Source organism: Eubalaena glacialis, chromosome 2, assembly GCF_028564815.1.
Source record: "Eubalaena glacialis isolate mEubGla1 chromosome 2, mEubGla1.1.hap2.+ XY, whole genome shotgun sequence".
Taxonomy (NCBI): Eukaryota; Metazoa; Chordata; class Mammalia; order Artiodactyla; family Balaenidae; genus Eubalaena; species Eubalaena glacialis.
Window position 1 is genome coordinate 190,416,699 of NC_083717.1, and position 21,196 is coordinate 190,437,894.

Genomic DNA, 21,196 nt, shown 5'->3' on the forward strand with positions numbered 1-21,196 from the left:
ATAAGCATTCTAAGGATTTCAAAGAATCTCAGGGCTCCATGGGAAGTCTTTGCTGGCTTGGTAACTATGGTTTAGGCAAAATGAAATTAGCATGTTTCAAGATAAAGTAATTAACACATTTCCTAAATACGCAACTAGAGAATTTCAAGGCTGTTCTTTCTATAAGCGATTGTTCTTATTCTTCCTCTTTTGCCTCATCCGTTATGCATTAATTGAAACCCAGTAGCTCACCTGAAATCCTGCTCTTCCTCCTTCACCTGTGTTTTTTTTTTTTAATAAGATATCTTTTTTATTTTTTTAATTTTTATTTATTTATTTATGGCTGTGTTGGGTCTTCGTTTCTGTGCGAGGACTTTCTCTAGTTGTGGCAAGCGGGGGCCACTCCTCATCGCGGTGCGCGGGCCTCTCACCATCGCGGCCTCTCTTGTTGCGGAGCACAGGCTCCAGACGCGCAGGCTCAGTAATTATGGCTCACAGGCCCAGCCGCTCCGCGGCCTGTGGGATCCTCCCAGACCAGGGCTCGAACCCGTGTCCCCTGCATTGGCAGGCGGATTCTCAACCACTGTGCTACCAGGGAAGCCCTTCACCTGTGTTTTGTTCTAGGTTTGACTAGTTCTCATATCACATTTCCAGCCAGCCTTTTGCCCAGCTTGTGATGGGGGCGGGGTGGGGACAGTTTAATTGCTCTCTTGTCTGTGTCCCTGTATTTCCTGGAGAGTTATTTGTTGGCCAGTCTCTCCTCTGCTAGACGGAAGGTCGCAGTGTTGATTGCAGGTCTGGTCCAGAAGACGCTTGGTAACGTTTCATTGAACTGAATGGAAAGTTTGTTAGCTTTAAACTCTGTGTCACCTAAATGCAGCTGAGTCACATATTGCTTCTTAGGGTGACCTTATGCGTTTTTTTCTGGTCTCCAGCACCACTGTTTTACAACCCAAGACTCATAAAATAACTTGATACATTTCCTTCCAGATTCAAGAGGCTCTGCTGAAGTTCCTTTAATCAGTAGGCAATGCCAGCATTTTTATAGCAGTTAAGGGCTGTTGTAGAATTCTCTCACAGTCAAGTATACGAACGTTTGCTCAGCGTCATTTGAGACGGGTTTACTGATGGATAGGGTCAGTTCTTGTAATTATCTCTGAAGTGATGAATCTCAGAGCGAGAGCTCAAGTGACAGGTCCAGCCCAGGGATGAGCAAGACTCAGAGTTCCTGACTGACCCAGATGATCCAAGAAGAAGCCAGTCTCAGAAGTGAAATAAAGCTGGAGCCCTTCAGCCAGGAGTGGTGTACAGGGCTGCAGATCTGACAGTAGGGCTGAAATCCAGACCTTAAAATGACAGAGGATATGTTGTTTCTCTACGCTACCTGTTTCCATTTTTCTTTTGCTAGTGGATACTATAGTGGTTCAGACTATGACAACAAAATATAACTTTTATGCAAGCAGTGCGTAACATGGAAAGCCAGCTTTTACATAAATGTCTACCTACAGGTTATTGAGTGAAAGGTTGTTAGTCCTTATTGCTTATATGATTGGTTCCTAAAATACTAGAACCTTATAATAAGATTTCTAAATAGCATTTGTCTAATACTTTGGAAAGGTAAAATGATGCAAAGGTTGTATGTATATTTAACTTAGTACCACACAAGTCCCACTGGAATTAAAGCTTGTCATTTGGATGGACCACAGGAAACGTTGTAAAGGCTAGCCCTTGGCTTGCCACTTTCACTGCGTGACTTCAAATGAGGTGGATGAGAAACCTAACTTCTTCAACCTCATCTCTGAAATGAGGACAGCACCCAGATGGAGGAAGCTGTATGGGTTGGAGATAATGCACTGCAAGACATAGGGTCTGACACATAGTGGGTGGGGAATAAGGGTAGCTATTATTGTTTTGGTGCTATCCTTATAGTTTTAAATAGTTAGGGAAAAGAGAGACCATCTCAACATAAAGGGGACAGATTCTAAGTTAACGTTTTAAAATGAATAAGCCCCCTTTGAGCTCCTGGAACATTATTACTCAGATAATAGCAGTACCTTCATATCACCAGAAGATTTAGATGCAAGAGCCTGTTTTTATCTCCAGGTAATGAGATAATCATGAATGGAGGAAAAAGTATACTTTCCTTGCCTTTTTTTTTTTTTTTTTTTTTTTTATTTATTTACCTTTGGCTGTGTTGGGTCTTCGTTTCTGTGCGAGGGCTTTCTCTAGTTGCGGCGAGCGGGGGCCACTCTTCATCGCGGTGCGCGGGCCTCACACTATCGTGGCCTCTCTTGTTGCGGAGCACAGGCTCCAGACGCGCAGGCTCAGTAGTTGTGGCTCACGGGCCCAGTTGCTCCGCGGCATGTGGGATCTTCCCAGACCAGGGCTCGAACCCGTGTCCCCTGCATTGGCAGGCAGATTCTCAACCACTGCGCCACCAGGGAAGCCTTCCTTGCCTTTTAAATAGAGTAAAACAAACAAGTTGCCTGAAGATCTTTTTGTGCCACTTTTTACTGTAAAACGGTAATTAAACTTGAAAGTCATCGCCACAAATAGCTACACGAAGATCTAGGGAAAGGGCAGAGCTCAAGGTCATCTTTTTACCTGTGGAACCAGGGGTGATGTAGGACCTACCTGGGTCCATGACATCACTTGAAACTCAGAAAGAAGCCGGCATTTGGCTAGGTTCTCACGAGAGGCAAGTCAGGATGGAGCCATTGGTGTAATGCTCGGTCCATCCTTTGGCCACTAATCAGGTGCTGTCATGGGAGAGGGCTTTTATGGAACTATTCTTCACCTTAAGCTTAATGTCACGTTTCCTCAACTTGACCTGAGGTGCTGCAGACCAGGAATGGTACCTTTTAGTCTAGTCTTGACCTGTCTCGTGGGGCAAGCACTGCACATACTCGCAGAATTTGTTCAGTAACTATTGTTAATGTTGATTTTACTGATGGTCTATGATAAACAATATTAACAACAATCAGCTATGGAAATACTAAACTACCATTTGTGTTGAGCACCTATTTGCCACCATCCTATTAGATGTTTCATATACATTAACGTTTATCCTCACAAGAACTTCAGAAGACAGGTTATGGTATTATTCCTGGAGTGGTCAAGTCGTTTGCCAAGGTTACACAGCTCATAAGTGCCAGACCCAGGAATTGAACGCTGCCCGATTTGAATCCCAGGTCAGTGTCCTCTCTAAAGCCCCAGGACCCAGACCATTCAGTGCAGGTGACACTGATTACTAGCCTTTCCAAGAGCCAGTTTACTGAACCACATTTGGACCTTGACAAAATGCCAGGAGGCTGGAAATTGTAGCCCCAGGAAGGTCTGCTGCTGGCAGAGCATCTTCTAGAGAAGTTGGCCAGCTGAGACATCTACATTAAGGTCCTCGCACCACTGTGGGTCTGGTTCTATCTCAGATTAAATCCTGTCTACCCCCTTGCCCATAGCATGATCACCATCTGAGAGATGGTTACCCGATACCGAGATAAAGGGACACCCTACCTGCCGTGTGTAAATAGATCCCCGTGCCTTCCTGAGGAAATGAGAAGGTACCCCAGCCCCAGCCAGTGGTTCTAGCTCAAAACTCAACAAGTGAAAATATAGACTAATATCATCTTTTTCAAACCTCCCCTAACACCACAAAGTGCAGTGGTGCTTGAAAGAATGCGAAAACTTTGAAAAAAGATAAAACTGCTCTCATGTTAACACCGTTTTAATGACCTCCGTAGATAAATTTTAGAGGCACTGAAATGAAAACTACTTTAAAATAAATAACCTGTGAAGGTTTTATTTGGGCTGGATTCCCAATCTAGTGAGGTTTTCTTTGATGGAATTCAGATAAACTCTCCCATTCTGTGCTCCAGACTCCTGTGCAATGTACAGAGGTCGGAAACGGTTTGCCTTGGTTAAACCAAGCTTTGGGTTTTGTTTTTCATTATGCTAATCAGTTTGGCCCCAGCTGAATTGGAATGTAAAGTCATTTGAACAACACTGGCCTTTTCTGTGCACAAGAAGGCTGAGAACCTCAGGCAGCTCTCACTGCTGCCAAGAAGCCTCCAGTCTGTTCTCGAGAGTCAGTTACCTGCAGGAGCAGAAGTCAGTCCCCGACAGGTTATAGCAGTGGTGCTGGCAGGATTTGATAAGCGCTAGGATTATGGCCTGGGGAAAATTTCAGCCCATCTCACAAATGGAGGGTCTCTTAAGCAGATCAGACATTTCAGTTTTTAATCGCTTGTATTTGAAGGCAGGTATTCAGGTGGTTAGGGTTTTGGTTTTTGGGTTTTGAAGGGTTTTTTTGGGTAGAATATTAAAATTAGACTTCTTCCTATGCAAACTTGGCAATCTAATTAAAATAGAGTCTGATTTAGGCAGTTTATTAAAGCCATCTATAGTGCAAACTGAGGCCACAGGGATGCTGTTTTGCATCATAAATTTTGATAACGTAGAGCAAGCCTGCCTTGTCTTACTTGGTAGGTTATATGATAGTGATTAGAAATGCAACGTTGGATGATAGAGGCCAACTTACTGACCTCCAGGACTGCTGGCCACCACTGTCCGTGTACTCAGGTCCCATTGATGGGTGTAGCACCCTCTTCAAAGCAGCTGTCTAGGCAGACAACCCAAAAAGATCCGAGGAATACATGATTCTATATGCCAGATTCTTTTATGACTTAGAAAACATTTTGTTAACAAAACGCTAATTTCTAATTAATTTTTCCGTGCTCTTTTGCATCACAATGTTCAGACAGCACATAGAAGTCTTGACGGAAAAATGTTAAACTTGAATTTGCTTTGGTCATCTTTATCAGTAATAATAATGACAATAGCTTACAGCTTACATTTTTAGAACATTTACTATATGCAAAAACAGATCCCAAGTGCTCTCTCTATATTAACTCATTTAATATTACAACAACCCTCTGAGGTAGATAACTGCTGTTTCTTCCCGAATGGAGAAACTGAGGCACGTCGTGATTAAATAATTTGCCCTATGTCACGTAGCTAGTAGGTAGTAGGGCTGCAATTTGAACCCAGGAAGCTTGACGTCAGAGTTCATGCTTTTAATGACTGAAGTACATGCTGGTCCCGCAAGTACTCTCTCCCACACTAACTTAGCTCTAGAACCGTCCCCCATCCCCCCACCGCCTGCTTCCTGAGGCCGGAGACCTTCCCAGTTAGGTCTGCAATGGCCCAGGCTTGCACGTGACTGAAGGTTTTAGTCAGCTCTGTAATTGATCCCAGAGGGAAGACAGATATAAAATACCGTCTTATCCTCCCCACTTCTCCCTTCCAATCAGCTTGACATTATGAAGTGGGACTTTCCCGCTCTCCCATCCAGGTCAAAGGACAAATGGAGAAATTTAACAGAACCGCTGTCCATTCACATTGCTGAGATCTCATGGTATAAAAGCAACCAACTTCAACAAGCAAAAATAATAACCTCTCACTGACAAAGCCTTTATCTCACTCGAAGAAGACTTTAAGACTTTATCTCACTTAACTCTCAGGAAGTTGTTTTATTTATGTTAACATTCAACAAAACTTCTTTTTTTGAGAGAATTCTATGTATTTTAACACAGTATAGGTTCATGTAACTACCACCACCATCAGGACAGAACATTTCCATCACCCCCCCAAAACTCCCCTGTGCTCTATCCCTACCCTAACCCTTGGCAACCACTGATCTATACTCCTTCACTATGGTTTTGTCTTTTAGAGAATATCAGATAAATGGAATCATGCAATGTGTAACCTCCTGAGACTGGCTGTCTCCATTCAGCATAATGCCCTTGACATGCATCCAAATCGTTGCATGTATCAGTAGTTTGTTCCTTTTTGTTGCTGAGTGGTTTTCCACTATGTTGGATATACCACAGTGTATACACATTTGAGTAGTTTCCAGTTTTTACCAAGTATGAATTGAGCCACTATGAACACTGATGCACAGGCTTTGTGTGAATGCGAATGTGCACTTCTCTAGACCAAGAGTAAGTGCTTAGGATTGCTAGATCACATGGTAAGTGTATGTTTATCTTTATAAGAAACTGCAAAACTGTTTTCCAGAGTGACCATACCATTTTATGTGCCCACCAGCAATGTAGGAGAGTTTCATTTGCTCCATATCCTCATTGCATTTTGTTTTGTTAATATTTTGTGTTTTAACCATTCTAATAGGTATGCAGCAGTATCTCATTGTGGTTTTAATTTGCATTTCCCTAATGGCTAGTGACATGGACATCTTTTCATGTGTCTGTCATCTGTATATCCTCTTTGGCGAAGTGTCTGAGACTTTTGCCTATTTTTTTCTTTTCTCTCTTTTTTAATCAGGTTATTTCTTTTCTCACTGTTGGGTTTTTAAAGTTCTTTATGTGTCTCAATCAACAGGAAGAGACAGAGAAAAAGGTTACCCCCACGTTCCTAGCTGAAACAGTGTGAATTCTATATTATTAGTGTAAGGGATGGAGTTTGCAGTTCTAGGAAGGGGAGGAGTGTGAGAAGAGGATTGTTTGTAAGTTCTTACCTCACAGTTTGATTTCTTTAAAGAAATATGTCTTGATACATTTTTTTTAAAGAGTTATATAATGTCTCTTCATAAGAGGGTAACAATTTTAGATGTGTGTGAGTACTTAATAAGTTCTCTGGGTTATCAGATATTTAATATCTGTTATTCTCCCTCAGAAGTGCCATTGACACTTGACTTGACATTGACTTGAAAAGCATTTCTATGTATGAAACAATTATATTACTTAGAAAGTTGGCAGAGCTTGAATTTCAGGGCAAGACAGAATTATATCCAGTAAGTAGAAGTTACAAGATGGTAGATTTCAATTTCAAAGGCCATGATTATCTGAATAGTCCTTATGCTTTCATGTTCCCATGTTTTGTTTAAATTGTTTCCTTTGCCTGGAATGCAAAGGATTCTTCTTTTTTTGGTTGTTTTGTTTTGTTTTTTTGTTTTCACTTGGCAATTTATTTACGATATTTTCCATATTGCTATTTGTGGATCTGTCTTACACTTCATTTAAAATTAATTTCAAACTGCACGAGTAATATACACACACATATATATAATCTTTCTAAAACATTGTAATATTACAGGCAGGTCTAAATTTCTCTTTGACCACCACCTCTAATCCCATACTTGCTGCATTCTCCAGAGATGGCAATTTGTGCATATCCTTCTGGAACTTTTTCTATACATTTACATACATATAAATGAATATTGTAGAATACGTATATTATTTTGTCTTTTTGAAACATGATTTTTTTTCTCAACAAGATGTCTTAGAAATTTATCCATGTTAGTACATGTGCTTCCATCTTGCTCTTTTATTTATTTATTTATTTATTTTAACATCTTTATTGGAGTATAGTTGCTTTACAATGGTGTGTTAGTTTCTGCTGTATAACGAAGTGAATCAGCTATATGTATACATATATCCCCATATCCCCTCCCTCTTGCGTCTCCCTCCCACCCTCAATATCCCACCCCTCTAGGTGGTCACAAAGCACCGAGCTGATCTCCCTGTGCTATGCAGCTGCTTCCCACTAGCTATCTGTTTTACATTTGGTAGTGTATATATGTCAGTGTTACTGTCTCACTTCGTCCCAGCTTACCCTTCCCCCTCCCCGTGTCCTCAAATCCATTCTCTACGTCTGCGTCTTTATTCCTGTCCTGCCCCTAGGTTCATCAGAACCAATTTTTTTTTTTTTTTTAGATTCCACATATATGTGTTAGCATACGGTATTTTTTTTCTCTTTCTGACTTACTTCACTCTGTATGACAGACTCTAGGTCCATCCACCTCACTACAAATAACTCAATTTCATTTCTTTTAATGGCTGAGTAATATTCCATTGTATATATCTGCCACATCTTCTTTATCCATTCATCTGTCTATGGACACTTTGGTTGCTTCCATGTCCTGGCTATTGTAAATAGTGCTGCAGTGAACATTATGGTACATGACTCTTTTTGAATTATGGTTTTCTCAGGGTATATGCCCAGTAGTGGGATTGCTGGGTCACATGGTAGTTCTATTTTTAGTTTTTCAAGGAACCTCCATACTGTTCTCCATAGTGGCTGTATCAGTTTACATTCCCATCAACAGTGCAAGAGGGTTCCCTTTTCTCCACACCCTCTCCAGCATTTATTGTTTGTAGATTTTTTGATGATGGCCATTCTGACTGGTCTGAGGTGATACCTTATTGTAGTTTTGATTTGCATTTCTCTAATGATTAGTGATGTTGAACATCCTTTCATGTGTTTGTTGGCAATCTGTATATCTTCTTTGGAGAAATGTCTATTTAGGTCTTCTGCCCATTTTTGGATTGGGTTGTTGTAATTTTTTTTTTTTTTAAAGATTTTTTTGTTATTTAAATGTTCTTTTATTTTTTTATTTTTTAATTAATTAATTTATTTATTTATGGCTGTGTTGGGTCTTCGTCTCTGTGCGAGGGCTTTCTCTAGTTGTGGCAAGCGGGGGCCACTCTTCATCGCGGTGCACAGGCCTCTCACTATCGCGGCCTCTCTTGTTGCGGAGCACAGGCTCCAGACGCGCAGGCTCAGTAATTGTGGCTCACGGGCCCAGTTGCTCCGTGGCATGTGGGATCTTCCCAGACCAGGGCTCGAACCCGTGTCCCCTGCATTGGCAGGCAGATTCTCAACCACTGTGCCACCAGGGAAGCCCCGGGTTGTTGTATTTTTGATATTGAGCTGCATGAGCTGCTTGTATATTTTGGAGATTAATCCTTTGTCGGTTGCTGCGTTTGCAAATATATCCTTCCATTCTGAGGGTTGTCTTTTCGTCTTGTCTATGGTTTCCTTTGCTGTGCAAAAGCATTTCATTAGGTCCCATTTGTTTATTTTTGTTTTTATTTCCATTTCTCTAGGAGGTGGGTCCAAAAGGACAAAGGATTCTTCTTGCTTTTCCACCTTGTAAATGTTTTTATCTTTCATGGCCAACCCCCTACTTTCTTCTGTTTTTCCAAATGCCATTAATATTTCTTCTCTATGTTCATTTATCACTCTGTATATTTCTCAATTATATAACTTATCACATTGTTTTAGAAATTTGGGGACATTTGTCTTCTCCACCACAGAGAGAGCTTCTAAAGAAAGGACTGTGAATCAGTCATCTTTACATCCCCAGAAACTAATTTGATGTATGCTTCATAAAAGATACCCATTTACACATTTATTCATTCATTTACCAAATATTTATTGAGTTCTTACTCTGTGTTACATATTGGAAACATAGAGCAGTGAACCAGCAAAAAAGATCCCTGCTTTCATGGAGCTTACACTTTATTGATGTTTTAGAGAACCAGCCTTTGAGTTCATTGATTTTCTTCATTGCTTGTTCATGTTTTATTCCATTGATTTCTGCTCTTTGCTCTTTCTCTTTCTTTTGCTTGATTTGGGTTTAATTTGCTCTTCTTTTTCTAGTTACTTAATGTGATAGCTGAGAATCATTGATTTGAGAATACTCTCCTTTTCTAATAGAGACTTAAAGCTATTAATTTTCCTAAAAGACCTGCTTTACCTGCAACCCATACATTTTGATATGTTATATTTTCATTATCATTCAACTTAAAATATTTTCTATTTTCTCCTGTGATGTCTTCTTTTACCTAATGATTATATAGAAGTGTGTTGTTTAATTTCCAAAATTTGGGGGGGTTTCCTTGTTCTCTTATTGTTTTTGATATCTAATTTATTGTCACTGTGGTCAGAGAACATACTCTTTCAATCTTTAGGTTTATTCAGGTCTGTTTCATGGCCCAGAATATGATGTGTCTTGGTAAATGTACCATGTACACTGCTATCATTGGCTGTAGTTTCTTATACATATCAATTAAGTCAAAGTGGTTTATAATGTTGTTCAGATCTTCTGTCTTTACTGATTTTTTAAATGAGTTGTTCCATCAGTTGCTGAGAAAGGGGTGTTAAAATCTTGAGGAATAACTGTGGAACTGTCTATTTCTCACTTTAATTCTGTCAATTTTTGTTTCATGTATTTTACTCACTAATTTTTTTAATTCAATTTTTTAATTTTATATTGGAGTATAGTTGATTTACAATGTTGTGTTAGTTTCAGGTGTACAGCAAAGTGATTCAGTTTTACATATACATATATCCATTCTTTTTTCAGATTCTTTTTAACAGTCAGTTATTATAGAATATTGAGTAGAGTTCCTTGTGCTATACAGTAGGTCCTTGCTGATTATCTGTTTTATTTATTATACATAGTAGTGTGTATATGTTAATCCCAAACTCCTAATTTATCCCCCCCCACACACATTTCCCCTTTGGTAACCATAAGTTTATTTTCGAAGTCTGTGAGTCTGTTTGTTTTGTAAATAAGTTCATTTGTATCACTTTTTTTAGATTCCACATGTAAGTGATATATGATATTTGTCTGACTTACTTCACTTAGTATGATAAACTCTAGGTCCATCTATGTTGCTGCAAATGGAGTTTCATGTATTTTAAAGCTCTGTTATTGGGCATATTTTTTATTGTCTTTCTAATAAGTTAATACTTTTTTCATTATGAAATGTCCTTCTTTATAACTGGTAATACATTTTATTTGACATCTGTTTTATCTGATATCAATATTGCTACTCCAGCCTTCTTATACTTACTATTTGCATGCTATATCTTTTTCTCCATTCATTTACTTTCACTCTATCTGTGTCTTTGCATTTAAAGCGTGTGTCTTGTGGTCAGCATATAGTTGAGTCTTGCTTTTTTTTTTTTCCCCTGAAATTCTCAAAGGAAAAAAAAAAGGAAAATGCAAAAAGAAAAAAAGTCTTGAGCTCCTTCAAATATTTATCATTTCCAGTGCTCTTCATTCTTTTCTGAGGGTCTGAGTTTCCATTTCATGTAATTTCCCTTTACTCTGAAGAACTTCCTTTAACTTCTTGTAATGCAGATCTACTGGCAATAAATTCTTTCAGTTATCTGAAAATGCCTTAATTTGCCTTCATTCTTGGAGGATATTTTTTCAGAATATAGAATTCTGGATTGAATTTTTTTTCATCCAGTACTTTAAAGATGTTGCTTTACTCTCTTCTAGTCTCCATGGTTTATGACAACCAGCTATTAATCAGATTATTGTTCCCTGTATAGTTATATATGTTGTTTTTCTCTTGCTGCTTTCAAGATGCGTACTTTATCTTTGGTTTTCAACAGTTTGATTATGATAGACATTGAGGTGGTCTTTTTTGTGTTTATTTTGCTTGGTTTTTGCTTAGCATTTTGTAATTTTACATTTTTTTATTGAACTTGGGATGTTTGGGGCCATTATTTTTCACATACTTTTTTCTGTCCTGCTCTCTCTCTTTTTATATTCCAATTAAATGTATGTTGGACTGTTTGAGATTGTCTTAACAAGTCCCCAGGGCTCTGTTAATTTTTTCCCTCTGTGTTCTTCACCTTGGATACTTCCGATTGATCTGTCTTCAGATTTGCTTGGTTTTTCATCTGTCATGTCTGTTAATTCCATTTAGTGAATTTTTTATTGTCATAAATTATATTTTTCAGTTCTTGAATTTCCATTCAGTTCATTTTTCATTTCTGTCTTTCTGCCAGTACTTCCCACTTCTCTCTGAAATTTTCATTCATTGAAAAAAATACTCATTTTACATATAGAGGATAGTCCTGATAGCCATTTAAAATTCCTTATCTGTTAGTTCCAATGTTTTGTTCATTTTGGAGTTGGACTCAATTTGTTTTCTTTTCTCTTGAGAATGTGTTCCATTTCTTGATTCTTAGTATGTTACTAATTTTGGATTATATCCTGGACATTATGAATGTTAAGTTATGGAGATTCTGTATTCTATTATTTTTTCTCTGACAAGTATTGTTTCTTTGTTTCAGTGGGTACTTTAATTGGTTGGGCTTGAACTGCAAGCTCTGCTTTGAGTCTATTCCGTGCATGTGTGATTCACAGGTCAGTCAGAGATATAAAGAGATAGAGTTTAGGGATCCCCTTTCTAGTTTTTTTTTTTCCTTCTGGGATTTCCCCACTCTTTTTAGTGTTCATGGTTTTCAGACTTCACTTTTTTATTTTTTAAGGACAAAAAGGCAACAGGGTTTTCTGAGTGTGTCCTCACCCCCATTGTATACAACACTTAGCCCTGGGCTCAAAGCCGTGAAAAAGGGAGTTTACTTGTATAGTTCCCCATCTGCGTTCTACCAAGTGAGTGCAAACTCCCACCAGAGTCTATATGCTTGTGTTCACGCTCCAGTACTTCTGCTGTTATTTGTATAATTTCCAGGCTTAGCAATTACTTTCTGCAGGGGGTGGTGTCCAATAGGGGTTTCTCATACCCGGAAGCAGAAGAGACTCCATGATGCTTACATGTTAGTTGGGAGACATAGACAGGAAGCAAACAAGCAAGATGATTCTAGGTCATAGTGATGCTATGAAAGAAAGAAATAAGGTGGATGTGACTGAAAGGAACAACTTAAAGGAAGATTATTAGCAAGGTTCTCTGAAAAACTCCCATTTGAGTTGAGACCGAAAGAACAGAACTTGGTCATGAAAAAAATCTGGTTGAGAAATGCTTCAGGAAAAGGCAACAGCGTCTGCTGTTGAGAACAGGTCTCAGCGGCTACCAAATCCCTAAAGTAGGAGAGAAAGGGCAGTATGGCTGGAGCATGGGAAGATAAGGGAAGAAGGATGTAAAATGAGGTTGGAGAGGTAAGGAAGATCATGAAGGACCCTGGTAGACCTTGGTAAGGAACTGGGAATTAGTGCCTCTAGATAAGAAACTATGATCACTCTAGCTGTAAGGGTGTGCTTAACAAACAGATTTGACCACTCCTATTGCTTTGTCAGAATAGCCAATCCTTAAGAGTCTTGACTGGAAGATAGTATGGCCCTGTGATGATCTGCACAACCTGTCAACATCATTGGAACAAAAGCTAGAAGACCGTGCAGTCAATTTCTGCCATGTGTGGGAAGTTGTAGTAGGTGTATTCTAATATCCACTCTAGTTCTGAGGTTCTCTGATATCACGGAAAAGAAAATGGCCTGAATCTAGAAAAATATCATGACAATTAAAACCACAGTTTAAAAAAAAAAAGAAAAGCACAAACCTAGAGAATGAAAAGACGGTAGCAGAATGAAGCAGTGCAGTTCTTCGTAATTTTAAAAGATTTCACACGGGGACTTCCCTAGTGGCGCAGTGGTTAAGAATCCGCCTGCCAGTGCAGGGGACACGGGTTCGAGCCCTGGTCCGGGAGGATCCCACATGCCGTGGAGCAACTAAGCCTGTGCGCCACAACTACTGAGCCTGCACTCTAGAACCCGCGAGCCACAGCTACTGAGCCCGTGTGCCACAACTACTGAAGCCCGCATGCCTGGAGCCCATGTTCTGAAACAAGAGAAGCCACCGCAATGAGAAGCCCGCGCACAGGAATGAAGAGCAGCCCCCGCTCGCTGCAACTAGAGAAAGCCTGCGCACAGCAACAAAGACCCAACGCAGCCAAAATATAAATAAATTAATTAAAAAAAAAAAAAAGATTTCGCACAAGTTCTGCCTACAAGCAGTGGTCTCCAGCTTTTAAATATTGTTGTGTTACATAATAGCAACGTGTTGGTGTGTGTTTCTTAGTCTGGTTTCTCTGGGAAGCAGCTGAGACTCATTTGCCCCTTTCCCTCGGTCTAGATGACAGCGCTTCTGCCGCCAGTAGCATGGAGGTGACAGACCGCATCGCCTCCCTGGAGCAGAAAGTCCAGATGCAGGAAGACGACATCCAGCTGCTCAAGTCGGCTCTGGCCGACGTGGTTCGGCGGCTGAACATCACCGAGGAGCAGCAGGCCGTGCTCAACAGGAAAGGACCTACCAAAGGTGGGCATTCGAGACGCACGGGAATCGGGCTCGTGGCACATTTTTTCTTTCTTTCATTCTAAGTATCCTTATTTGTTAATTTGATTGAAGTATAGTTGATTTAGTGTTGTGTTAGTTTCAGGTGTACAGCAAAGTGATTCAGTTGTACATACCTATATATATCTATTTCTTTCAGATTCTTTCTCCTTATAGGTTAATATAAAATACTGAATATAGTTCCCTGTGCTATACAGTAGGTCCTTGTTGGTTATCTATTTTATATACAGTAGTGAGTCTATGTTAATTCCAACCTCCTAATTTATCTCTCCCACTCCTTTCCCCTTCGGTAACCATAAGTTTGTTTTCTGTGTCTGTGGGTCTATTTCTGTTTTGTAAATAAGTTCATTTGTATCATTTTTTTTTTTAGATTCCACATAGCAGTGATATCATATGATATTTGTCCTTGTTTGGCTTACTTCACTTAGTATGATAATCTCTAGGTCCATCCATATTGCTGAAGATGGCATTATTTCATTCTTTTTTTATGATTGAGTAGTATTCAGTTTATATATATACCACATCTTCTTTATCCACTCCTCTGTCGATGGACACTTAGGTTGCTTGCACGTCTTGGCTATTGTAAATAGTGCTGCAGTGGACATAGGGGTGCACGTATCTTTTCGAATTAAGGTTTTCTCTGGATATATGCCCAGGAGTGGAATTGATGGATCATATGGTAGCTCATTGCAGATTCTTGCTCCAGCAAATATGTTGCTCTCTTCATATTGACAGAGAACCCAAGCCTAGAAAAACAGTGAAGCAGCCTTAGGATTGTTGAAATCATCACACAAAGTGTGACAGTATTTTTTGGCTGGACGTTGGTGAATTGTAGCCCAGCGGTGCACAGTTGTAGGTGACCAGTAAATGCTGGTTGAGTCAAGGAAGGAATATCCACAGTGGAGCAGAGAACAGTCATTTCTCCAGACTCGCTGGGATAGAGAGAGCTTGCAAAACAAAACCGAAAACCAAAGCAAACACGATTCTTGGGCCCCTGTGGAGGCTGTTCCACCTAGAAACTTTTGGTGACTCTCATCTCTTTCTCTGTCCTCAGTTTAAAGATTTTTATCTTATTTATTTAGTTCTTTGGCTGCGTTGGGTCTTCATTGCGGTGCGCGGGCTTCTCATCGCAGTGGCTTCTCTTGTTGTGGAGCACGGGCTGTAGGCGTGTGGGCTTCAGTAGTTGTGGCACTCGGGCTCAGTAGTTGTGGCTCGCAGGCTCTAGAGCACAGGGTCAGTAGTTGTGGCGCACAGGCTTAGTTGCTCCGCGGCACGTGGGATCTTCCCGGACCAGGGCTCGAACCTGTGTCCCCTGCATTGGCAGGCGGATTCCCAACCACTGTACCACCAGGGAAGCCTGTCCTCAGTTTACACTGTTGTCCAGTTCAGCACAGCAAACACTTACTTGATCACATGCCACACGTGAAGCTCTGAGTTGAGGACTGGGACCCAGAGGCGGGCAGGCCCCTCCCTGATTTGCTCAGAACCCTGAAGCTCATCGCCAACTTTCCCTCCGCCTTCTAGCGAGTAAGCTCATTTGGGGCAAAGCCTCCTGGTTTTTTTAAATCCCTTTTTCTTTTGTCCAGAAGAACATAGCCTACAACAGAATTCTATACCTATAAATAGTGGATTTCTGGAACATTTAAATCACCATTTCATTTCCCAGTGGTGCCTGGGAACAAAACAAAAAGCAATATTTGTGCTTTAAATAACTTTGTAGTGACCCTCTTCTTACAATTTTGGAAATAAAACGCCTCGTAAAAGCTTCTCTCCTCCTAGTTAGTACCCTGACGTCTGCTTTCAACCAATGTGCATTGCTCGTCTTTTGCCAGAACGGCTTTTCCTCATGGCTAACTCTAGAAAACAGAATTCATCTTGGCTGTAAAATTCCTTTAGTTAAAACATTTTGAGTCTGCGGCATGTAAATGTCCCCTTAAAATTAACTTTCTTATTTTGTTTGGATTTAACAAATTATTTCACAGTTACCATCTTTTCCTTGGAGTCAAGAGAGGGTACTGTCTTGATGTTGCATATGTTAGTTTTTTCTCTGGTCTTGGATACATTTTCACACGTTTATGGAAAGAAATCTATTTCCTTGTCCTTCAGGATAATTATCACCAGCTCCATGTGAGATATACACACTGGGCGATGTCTACGTTTTGAATAATCTGTTTCTCCTAAGTTACAAAGCAATTAGGGTATTTTAAATAGAAACCAGGTTATTCTAGGTATTCTTGACCTACTCGGCTTTCCAAAAATAAATCTGATGACTACCGTATCCTAAAGGGTACATTTGAAGTCGTTGCTTTATATACAACTTCAGGCTTCTAAAACTTCTATTTTTAGAAAAGGAGGGGGAAAAATAATACAAGGGGCCTGCCCAGGAATTTTATTTTCTTGATTAAGAGTAACGTTTGAATTTTGGAAACTTTTAACTTTTTTTCATAGTTAGATCTGATGTTTCTTTTTAACATTATTTTCAAAAGTGAAAATAAACCAAAGTACGAGAGCCAAAGTCACACCAAGTAACAGAAAAAAGATTGTAAGAAAGCTGATGAGCGGCATGCCCTGAATTCAGTGGGCTGTGGGTGCAGTTAGAGGGTGGTGGGAGCAGAGGGGAGAAGGAGGAGTGATTCCATAAGAAGCCCTGGGTCGCTGCTTCTCTTTCAGAGAGTGCCGTGTTGGCACGGTATGTACATCTCTATCTGGACAGCTGGCACTCCATAGCCGTGGCTTAGTTAGGGGATATTTAGACAAGGCGGCTTTGAGACAAACCTCCTTTGGTTCTTAGAAGGCCACATTATTATTATCATTTGCCATTTTTTGGGCTTGCCATCCTAATACAGGCTTGAAGTAGCCTGGACACGTGGCATTCTAATTTTTAATTATTAGGTGATTTTTTTTCCCCAAAGGTTAATTGTCAGAAGCTTAGCGCTCAGTGTTTTGAGCTTCTGGTGCACATCTTTGTGCCGCTTGCCCAGTGACAGGGACGGCTGTGCCACAGAGAAACAGGCTGCCTTGGAAGGCAGTGAGCATCCGTGTGGGTCAGCTTAAAGGAAGTGCATGGTGAGCACGACATCCCCTCTGCCGCCGTCCTGAACCATTAGACCGCTGTGTCCACTCTCTGGCCTTAGTAATTGCCTGGGAGACCACGGATAATAATGCTTATCCTTTTCACGACGATACTTCACTTATTTGAAGAAAGGTGTTCTGACATCTAAACTTTGACTTACTTTATCATTATTCTTCAGATGACTTAACTAGTACACCAATGAGAACTGCAGTCTCGTGAAGATAATTCACTAACAGATCAAGTTCAAGGCCTCCTGAAACAGAGGAAAGATTGTGGCCAACCCTGTAAAATGCGAGGCCTGTGGACACACAGTTTATAGAGAGAGAGTTATGTCTCAGACTCTACTTTTTCTTGGTAACCTTTTTCTGTCCCCGGGATTGGCTTTTTGTGCTAATTTTCCACCTCTTTTTAACCCGGTGATACTGCCCTGGGTTTTAGGATTGCTATTCTCCTTTTCCTTTGCTTTTGTTATTTAAAAAAAAAGACATATGAAGAACTTGTTGCCTTGTCATGCATCTCGACTGTAGAGAACCTCAGCCTGCAAAGTTTGCTTTGTTCAGGTGGGATTTACTTTCAGATAGGAAGATTCGGGATGTTTTAATTATACTGAGCTTGGGCTACCATACAGTGGAGAAAAGAGAATCAAATAGTTTCTGGAGGCCTGTATTCTTAAACTTCTTGCTGATATTAAAGTTTTTTCAGTATTGTGGTTGGACTGGGGGCGCAGAATGCAGTGAACAGACACCATTATATTGCTATTCTGAGTGTAAATACAGAAAAACATGTGATGAAGTAGGGAGTTCCTTGCAGAATTACGTATATTGGAGAAAAATTGTGTAGGAAACAATTGAGCAAAAGCAAGCAATAGGGGCATGGCCAGAAAACTGTGGATCCTCGTATGATGGAAAGCCATGTAATCTTTAAAAATGTTTGTGTTCTCGGTAACAACAGGAAAGATGCTTGTGTATTATATTAAAAGGCAGAATCAGGATATAAAACTGGATATGTTGTATTTTTCAACTAAATAGACAAAATCTATGCAAAGAAGAATGGAGAGAAGTATACCAAGAGTTATCTTTCTTTTTTTCTGAGTGGGAGGATGATGATTTTTTTTCTTTTTTATACTTTTACTTCATTTCTAAATGTTCTTTGGTGTGTATTCTTTAATAAGCAGAAGGAATTTGTGTTTCCAAAATGACTCCTTTCTTACCACTGAAGCTGATCTTCACTGCACCAAGGTCAATAGCTCAGAGCAAACGTCCGGAGGCTGGAGCGTGCTAACGTGTGTTCTCAAGAAGACAAGGAGGGACTTCCCTGGTGGCGCAGGGGTTAAGAATCTGCCTGCCAATGCAGGGGACACGGGTTCGATCCCTGGTCTGGGAAGATCCCACATGCCGCGGAGCAACTAAGCCCGTGCGCCACAACTACTGAGCCTGCGCCCTAGAGCCCACAAGCCACAACTACTGAGCCCGCGTGCCACAGCTACTGAAGAGCCCATGCTCCGCAACAAGAGAAGCCACCGCAATGAGAAGCCTGCGCACTGCAATGAAAAGTAGCCCCCGCTCGCCACAGCTAGAGAAAGCCTGCGTGCAGCAATGAAGACCCAATGCAGCCAAAAATAAATAAAATAAAATAAATAAATTTTTTTAAAAAAAGAAGAGAAGGAATCATGGTGTGGAGTTAAATTCATAATAGATCCATTGTAGACATGCATGGCTAATTTCCATTTCCGTGCTAAGGGAGTGTTACAGGATTTCAATGTAAAATGTAGGTTAAAATATTGTCATTGTCCCACGTATGTGGGGATGGTCTGCTTCGCTATGCATTAACCAGCAAGAGTTCTTGTTTCTCATTTTAGATTTTGCTTGGGAGTTCAGACTGTCTTTGGCAGCTTGCCTTTTAAAAAACTTGAATGCACCTTTTGCAAACTTTTCTGTTCTTTATATTAATAGCCCCATTAATTAACAGATCAGAGAGTGAATAAATATAAGCAAAAACCTTCAGCTGGAGATGCTGACAAGCAAGACAGTCAGTCCTGTTGTTCCAGGACATCAAAATCTGCTCTCAGAATTTAGTCTCTGCAACTGGTGTCGAAAGCTGACTGCAGGTTGTCTTTAAGTAGCCTCTGCTACATTAACACTTAACCCTGATAGTCATAATAATTCTTGTAGCTACCATGTATTAATTGGGTGGGTACAGGCCTTTGCAATAGATATTTTGGATGTATTAGCTCATTTCACCTCTCCACAACCCTTTGAGGTAGGTATTATTGTGCCCATTTTACAGATGAGAAAGCAGCCTCTAGGAGATGGAATAATTTGCCCCAGGTTACACAGCTGGTTAGGGAAAATCTGGGACTAGACCCTAAGGCCTGGCTGAACATACATTCTTTCTGCTATCTGTGTTGCTTGGCTGTGCATATGCCTCTTAGCAGTATTATTTAAATTAGCATTATTCAAATCAAACCAAAATTTTAAGAAATGAATAAGTATATGACTTGAAATGAGAGTTCTTTTTTCAAGGTTTAATTTGATTTGCAAAGTGTCCCAAATACAACAAGTCATATTCAGCATATAATAGTGTAAAATATTGTATCATAATCCTTTCACAAATTTTATTAGCTAGGTGCAACTAACAAATGAAAAAATTTTAAGTTCTTTGCAGTGAATGAAATTAATGAATATTTAACTTAGTTCTTTATCCTGGTTAACCAAATTAGCAATTTTTCCCTCTCTCATCTACTGTGCTTTCTCCTTATCTTTCTCCTTACAAATTGCTTAATTACAGAAAATAACTTGTGCTTTCTTTTAGACAGAACATGCTATAGTTTCTTCCATCTTCCTCTTTAATTGCCTTCCCCAGTTTAAATAGGTGTTCGTTAGTGATTTATAGAAAAGGCTTGGTAGATATATTCAGTTTTTCAGAGACTGAGAAAGATTGTTTTTAAACTTTGTATTATGAAAATGTTGAAATGCATATAAAAGTAGAAAAAAGTGGGCATGTGCCACTCCCTATGGGTGGTCTTTTGTTTTACAAATAATTGGCCTTGTGTGTATGGCATTTTTTATTTTTGCCAATATATCTTTAGGATAGGTTCCTGGAAGTGAAGTGGGATTGCTGGATCCAAGGATAAATGCATCTGTAATATTGCTAGGTATTAGTGACGGGAACCTTCCCCAGCACATAAGTAATTATCTACTTTGTCTGACAATTTAGCAAAAGCAAGTTGCCTTCTCCAATTCCAAATATAGACATCTTTTCAATTTCGAAGTAGATAATTAGGAATTCTGGGTTCATAATGGTCAGGTGTGTTAAAGTTAAACTTTGAATTTCTACACATAATCACATACATGGTCATGCTTTGCATGATTAAATTTATTGTGAAACCTAAGGGAAAGTTTTACTTATCAAATATTGCACACTGAGTTATTAATGTGATGTAAGTTAAAAGGATTTCTTCATCTTTAGATTATGACAGTATCATAATAATAAGCATTAGTAGATTTGACTACCTATACTTGAATTTCTATATTTACATCAACTGTAGTTTTGGACATATATTGCCACAGGTAGTACTTCATGGAAGTCTGAGTATTCCAATCCCCCCGTTTAGAAAGATGAAACCTTTTTATTTCAGGCATACTTGTGAATGCTTTAGACCTGAGATTCTGAATACCTTTGTTAGAGATTTTTTTTTTTAAGATTTTTTTAATGTGGACCATTTTTAAAGTCTTTATTAAATTTGTTACAATATTGCTTCTGTTTTATGTTTTTTGGGTTTTTTTGGCCACGAGGCAGGTGGGATCTCAGCTCCCTGACCAGGGATCGAATCCGCACCCCCTGCATTGGAAGGCGAAGAAGTCTTAACCACTGGACTGCCGGGGATGTCCCATGTTAGAGATTTTCAGTTCCCACACTCTGGAGTCATTTTTCAGGGATGTTAACTCGAGGTAGTTTACGGGGACCTTATACTAAATAGTACGCACGGTAACAGGAAACTGGGGGCCATGAACACCGTGCATGTGGCTGCATCTGTCCCTCTGACGAGGCCTGTCCACTTCAGTGGCTCCTTTCCTTCACTTCTGGTGGGTTGGTGGGTCTAAGGGAACTTACGCAGTGTGAAAAGTCCCACAGAAACTCGGGTGTTTCTCTCCTGGACACTCTTCTCACATGAATTAGGGTCCTAGATTTCAGAGCAGGAAGAGCCACCCTTAGAGCACTTATAGACTGAAGT

At 39.9% G+C, this 21,196-nt stretch overlaps 1 protein-coding gene across 4 annotated transcripts in view; it reads left to right on the forward strand.

Annotated features, from left to right (window-relative positions):
• The window catches only part of EML1 (EMAP like 1), a 141,417-nt gene that overhangs the window by 45,123 nt on the left and 75,098 nt on the right, over positions 1-21,196 (forward strand). For 3 of the 4 annotated variants that reach the window (XM_061181240.1, XM_061181242.1, XM_061181243.1), the window contains exon 2: positions 13,671-13,853. The exons of the other annotated variant lie outside the window; for it this stretch is intronic. In XM_061181240.1, coding sequence (XP_061037223.1) covers positions 13,671-13,853 — 183 coding nt within the window. The remainder of the gene's footprint in view (positions 1-13,670; positions 13,854-21,196) is intronic. 4 annotated transcript variants of the gene reach the window in all.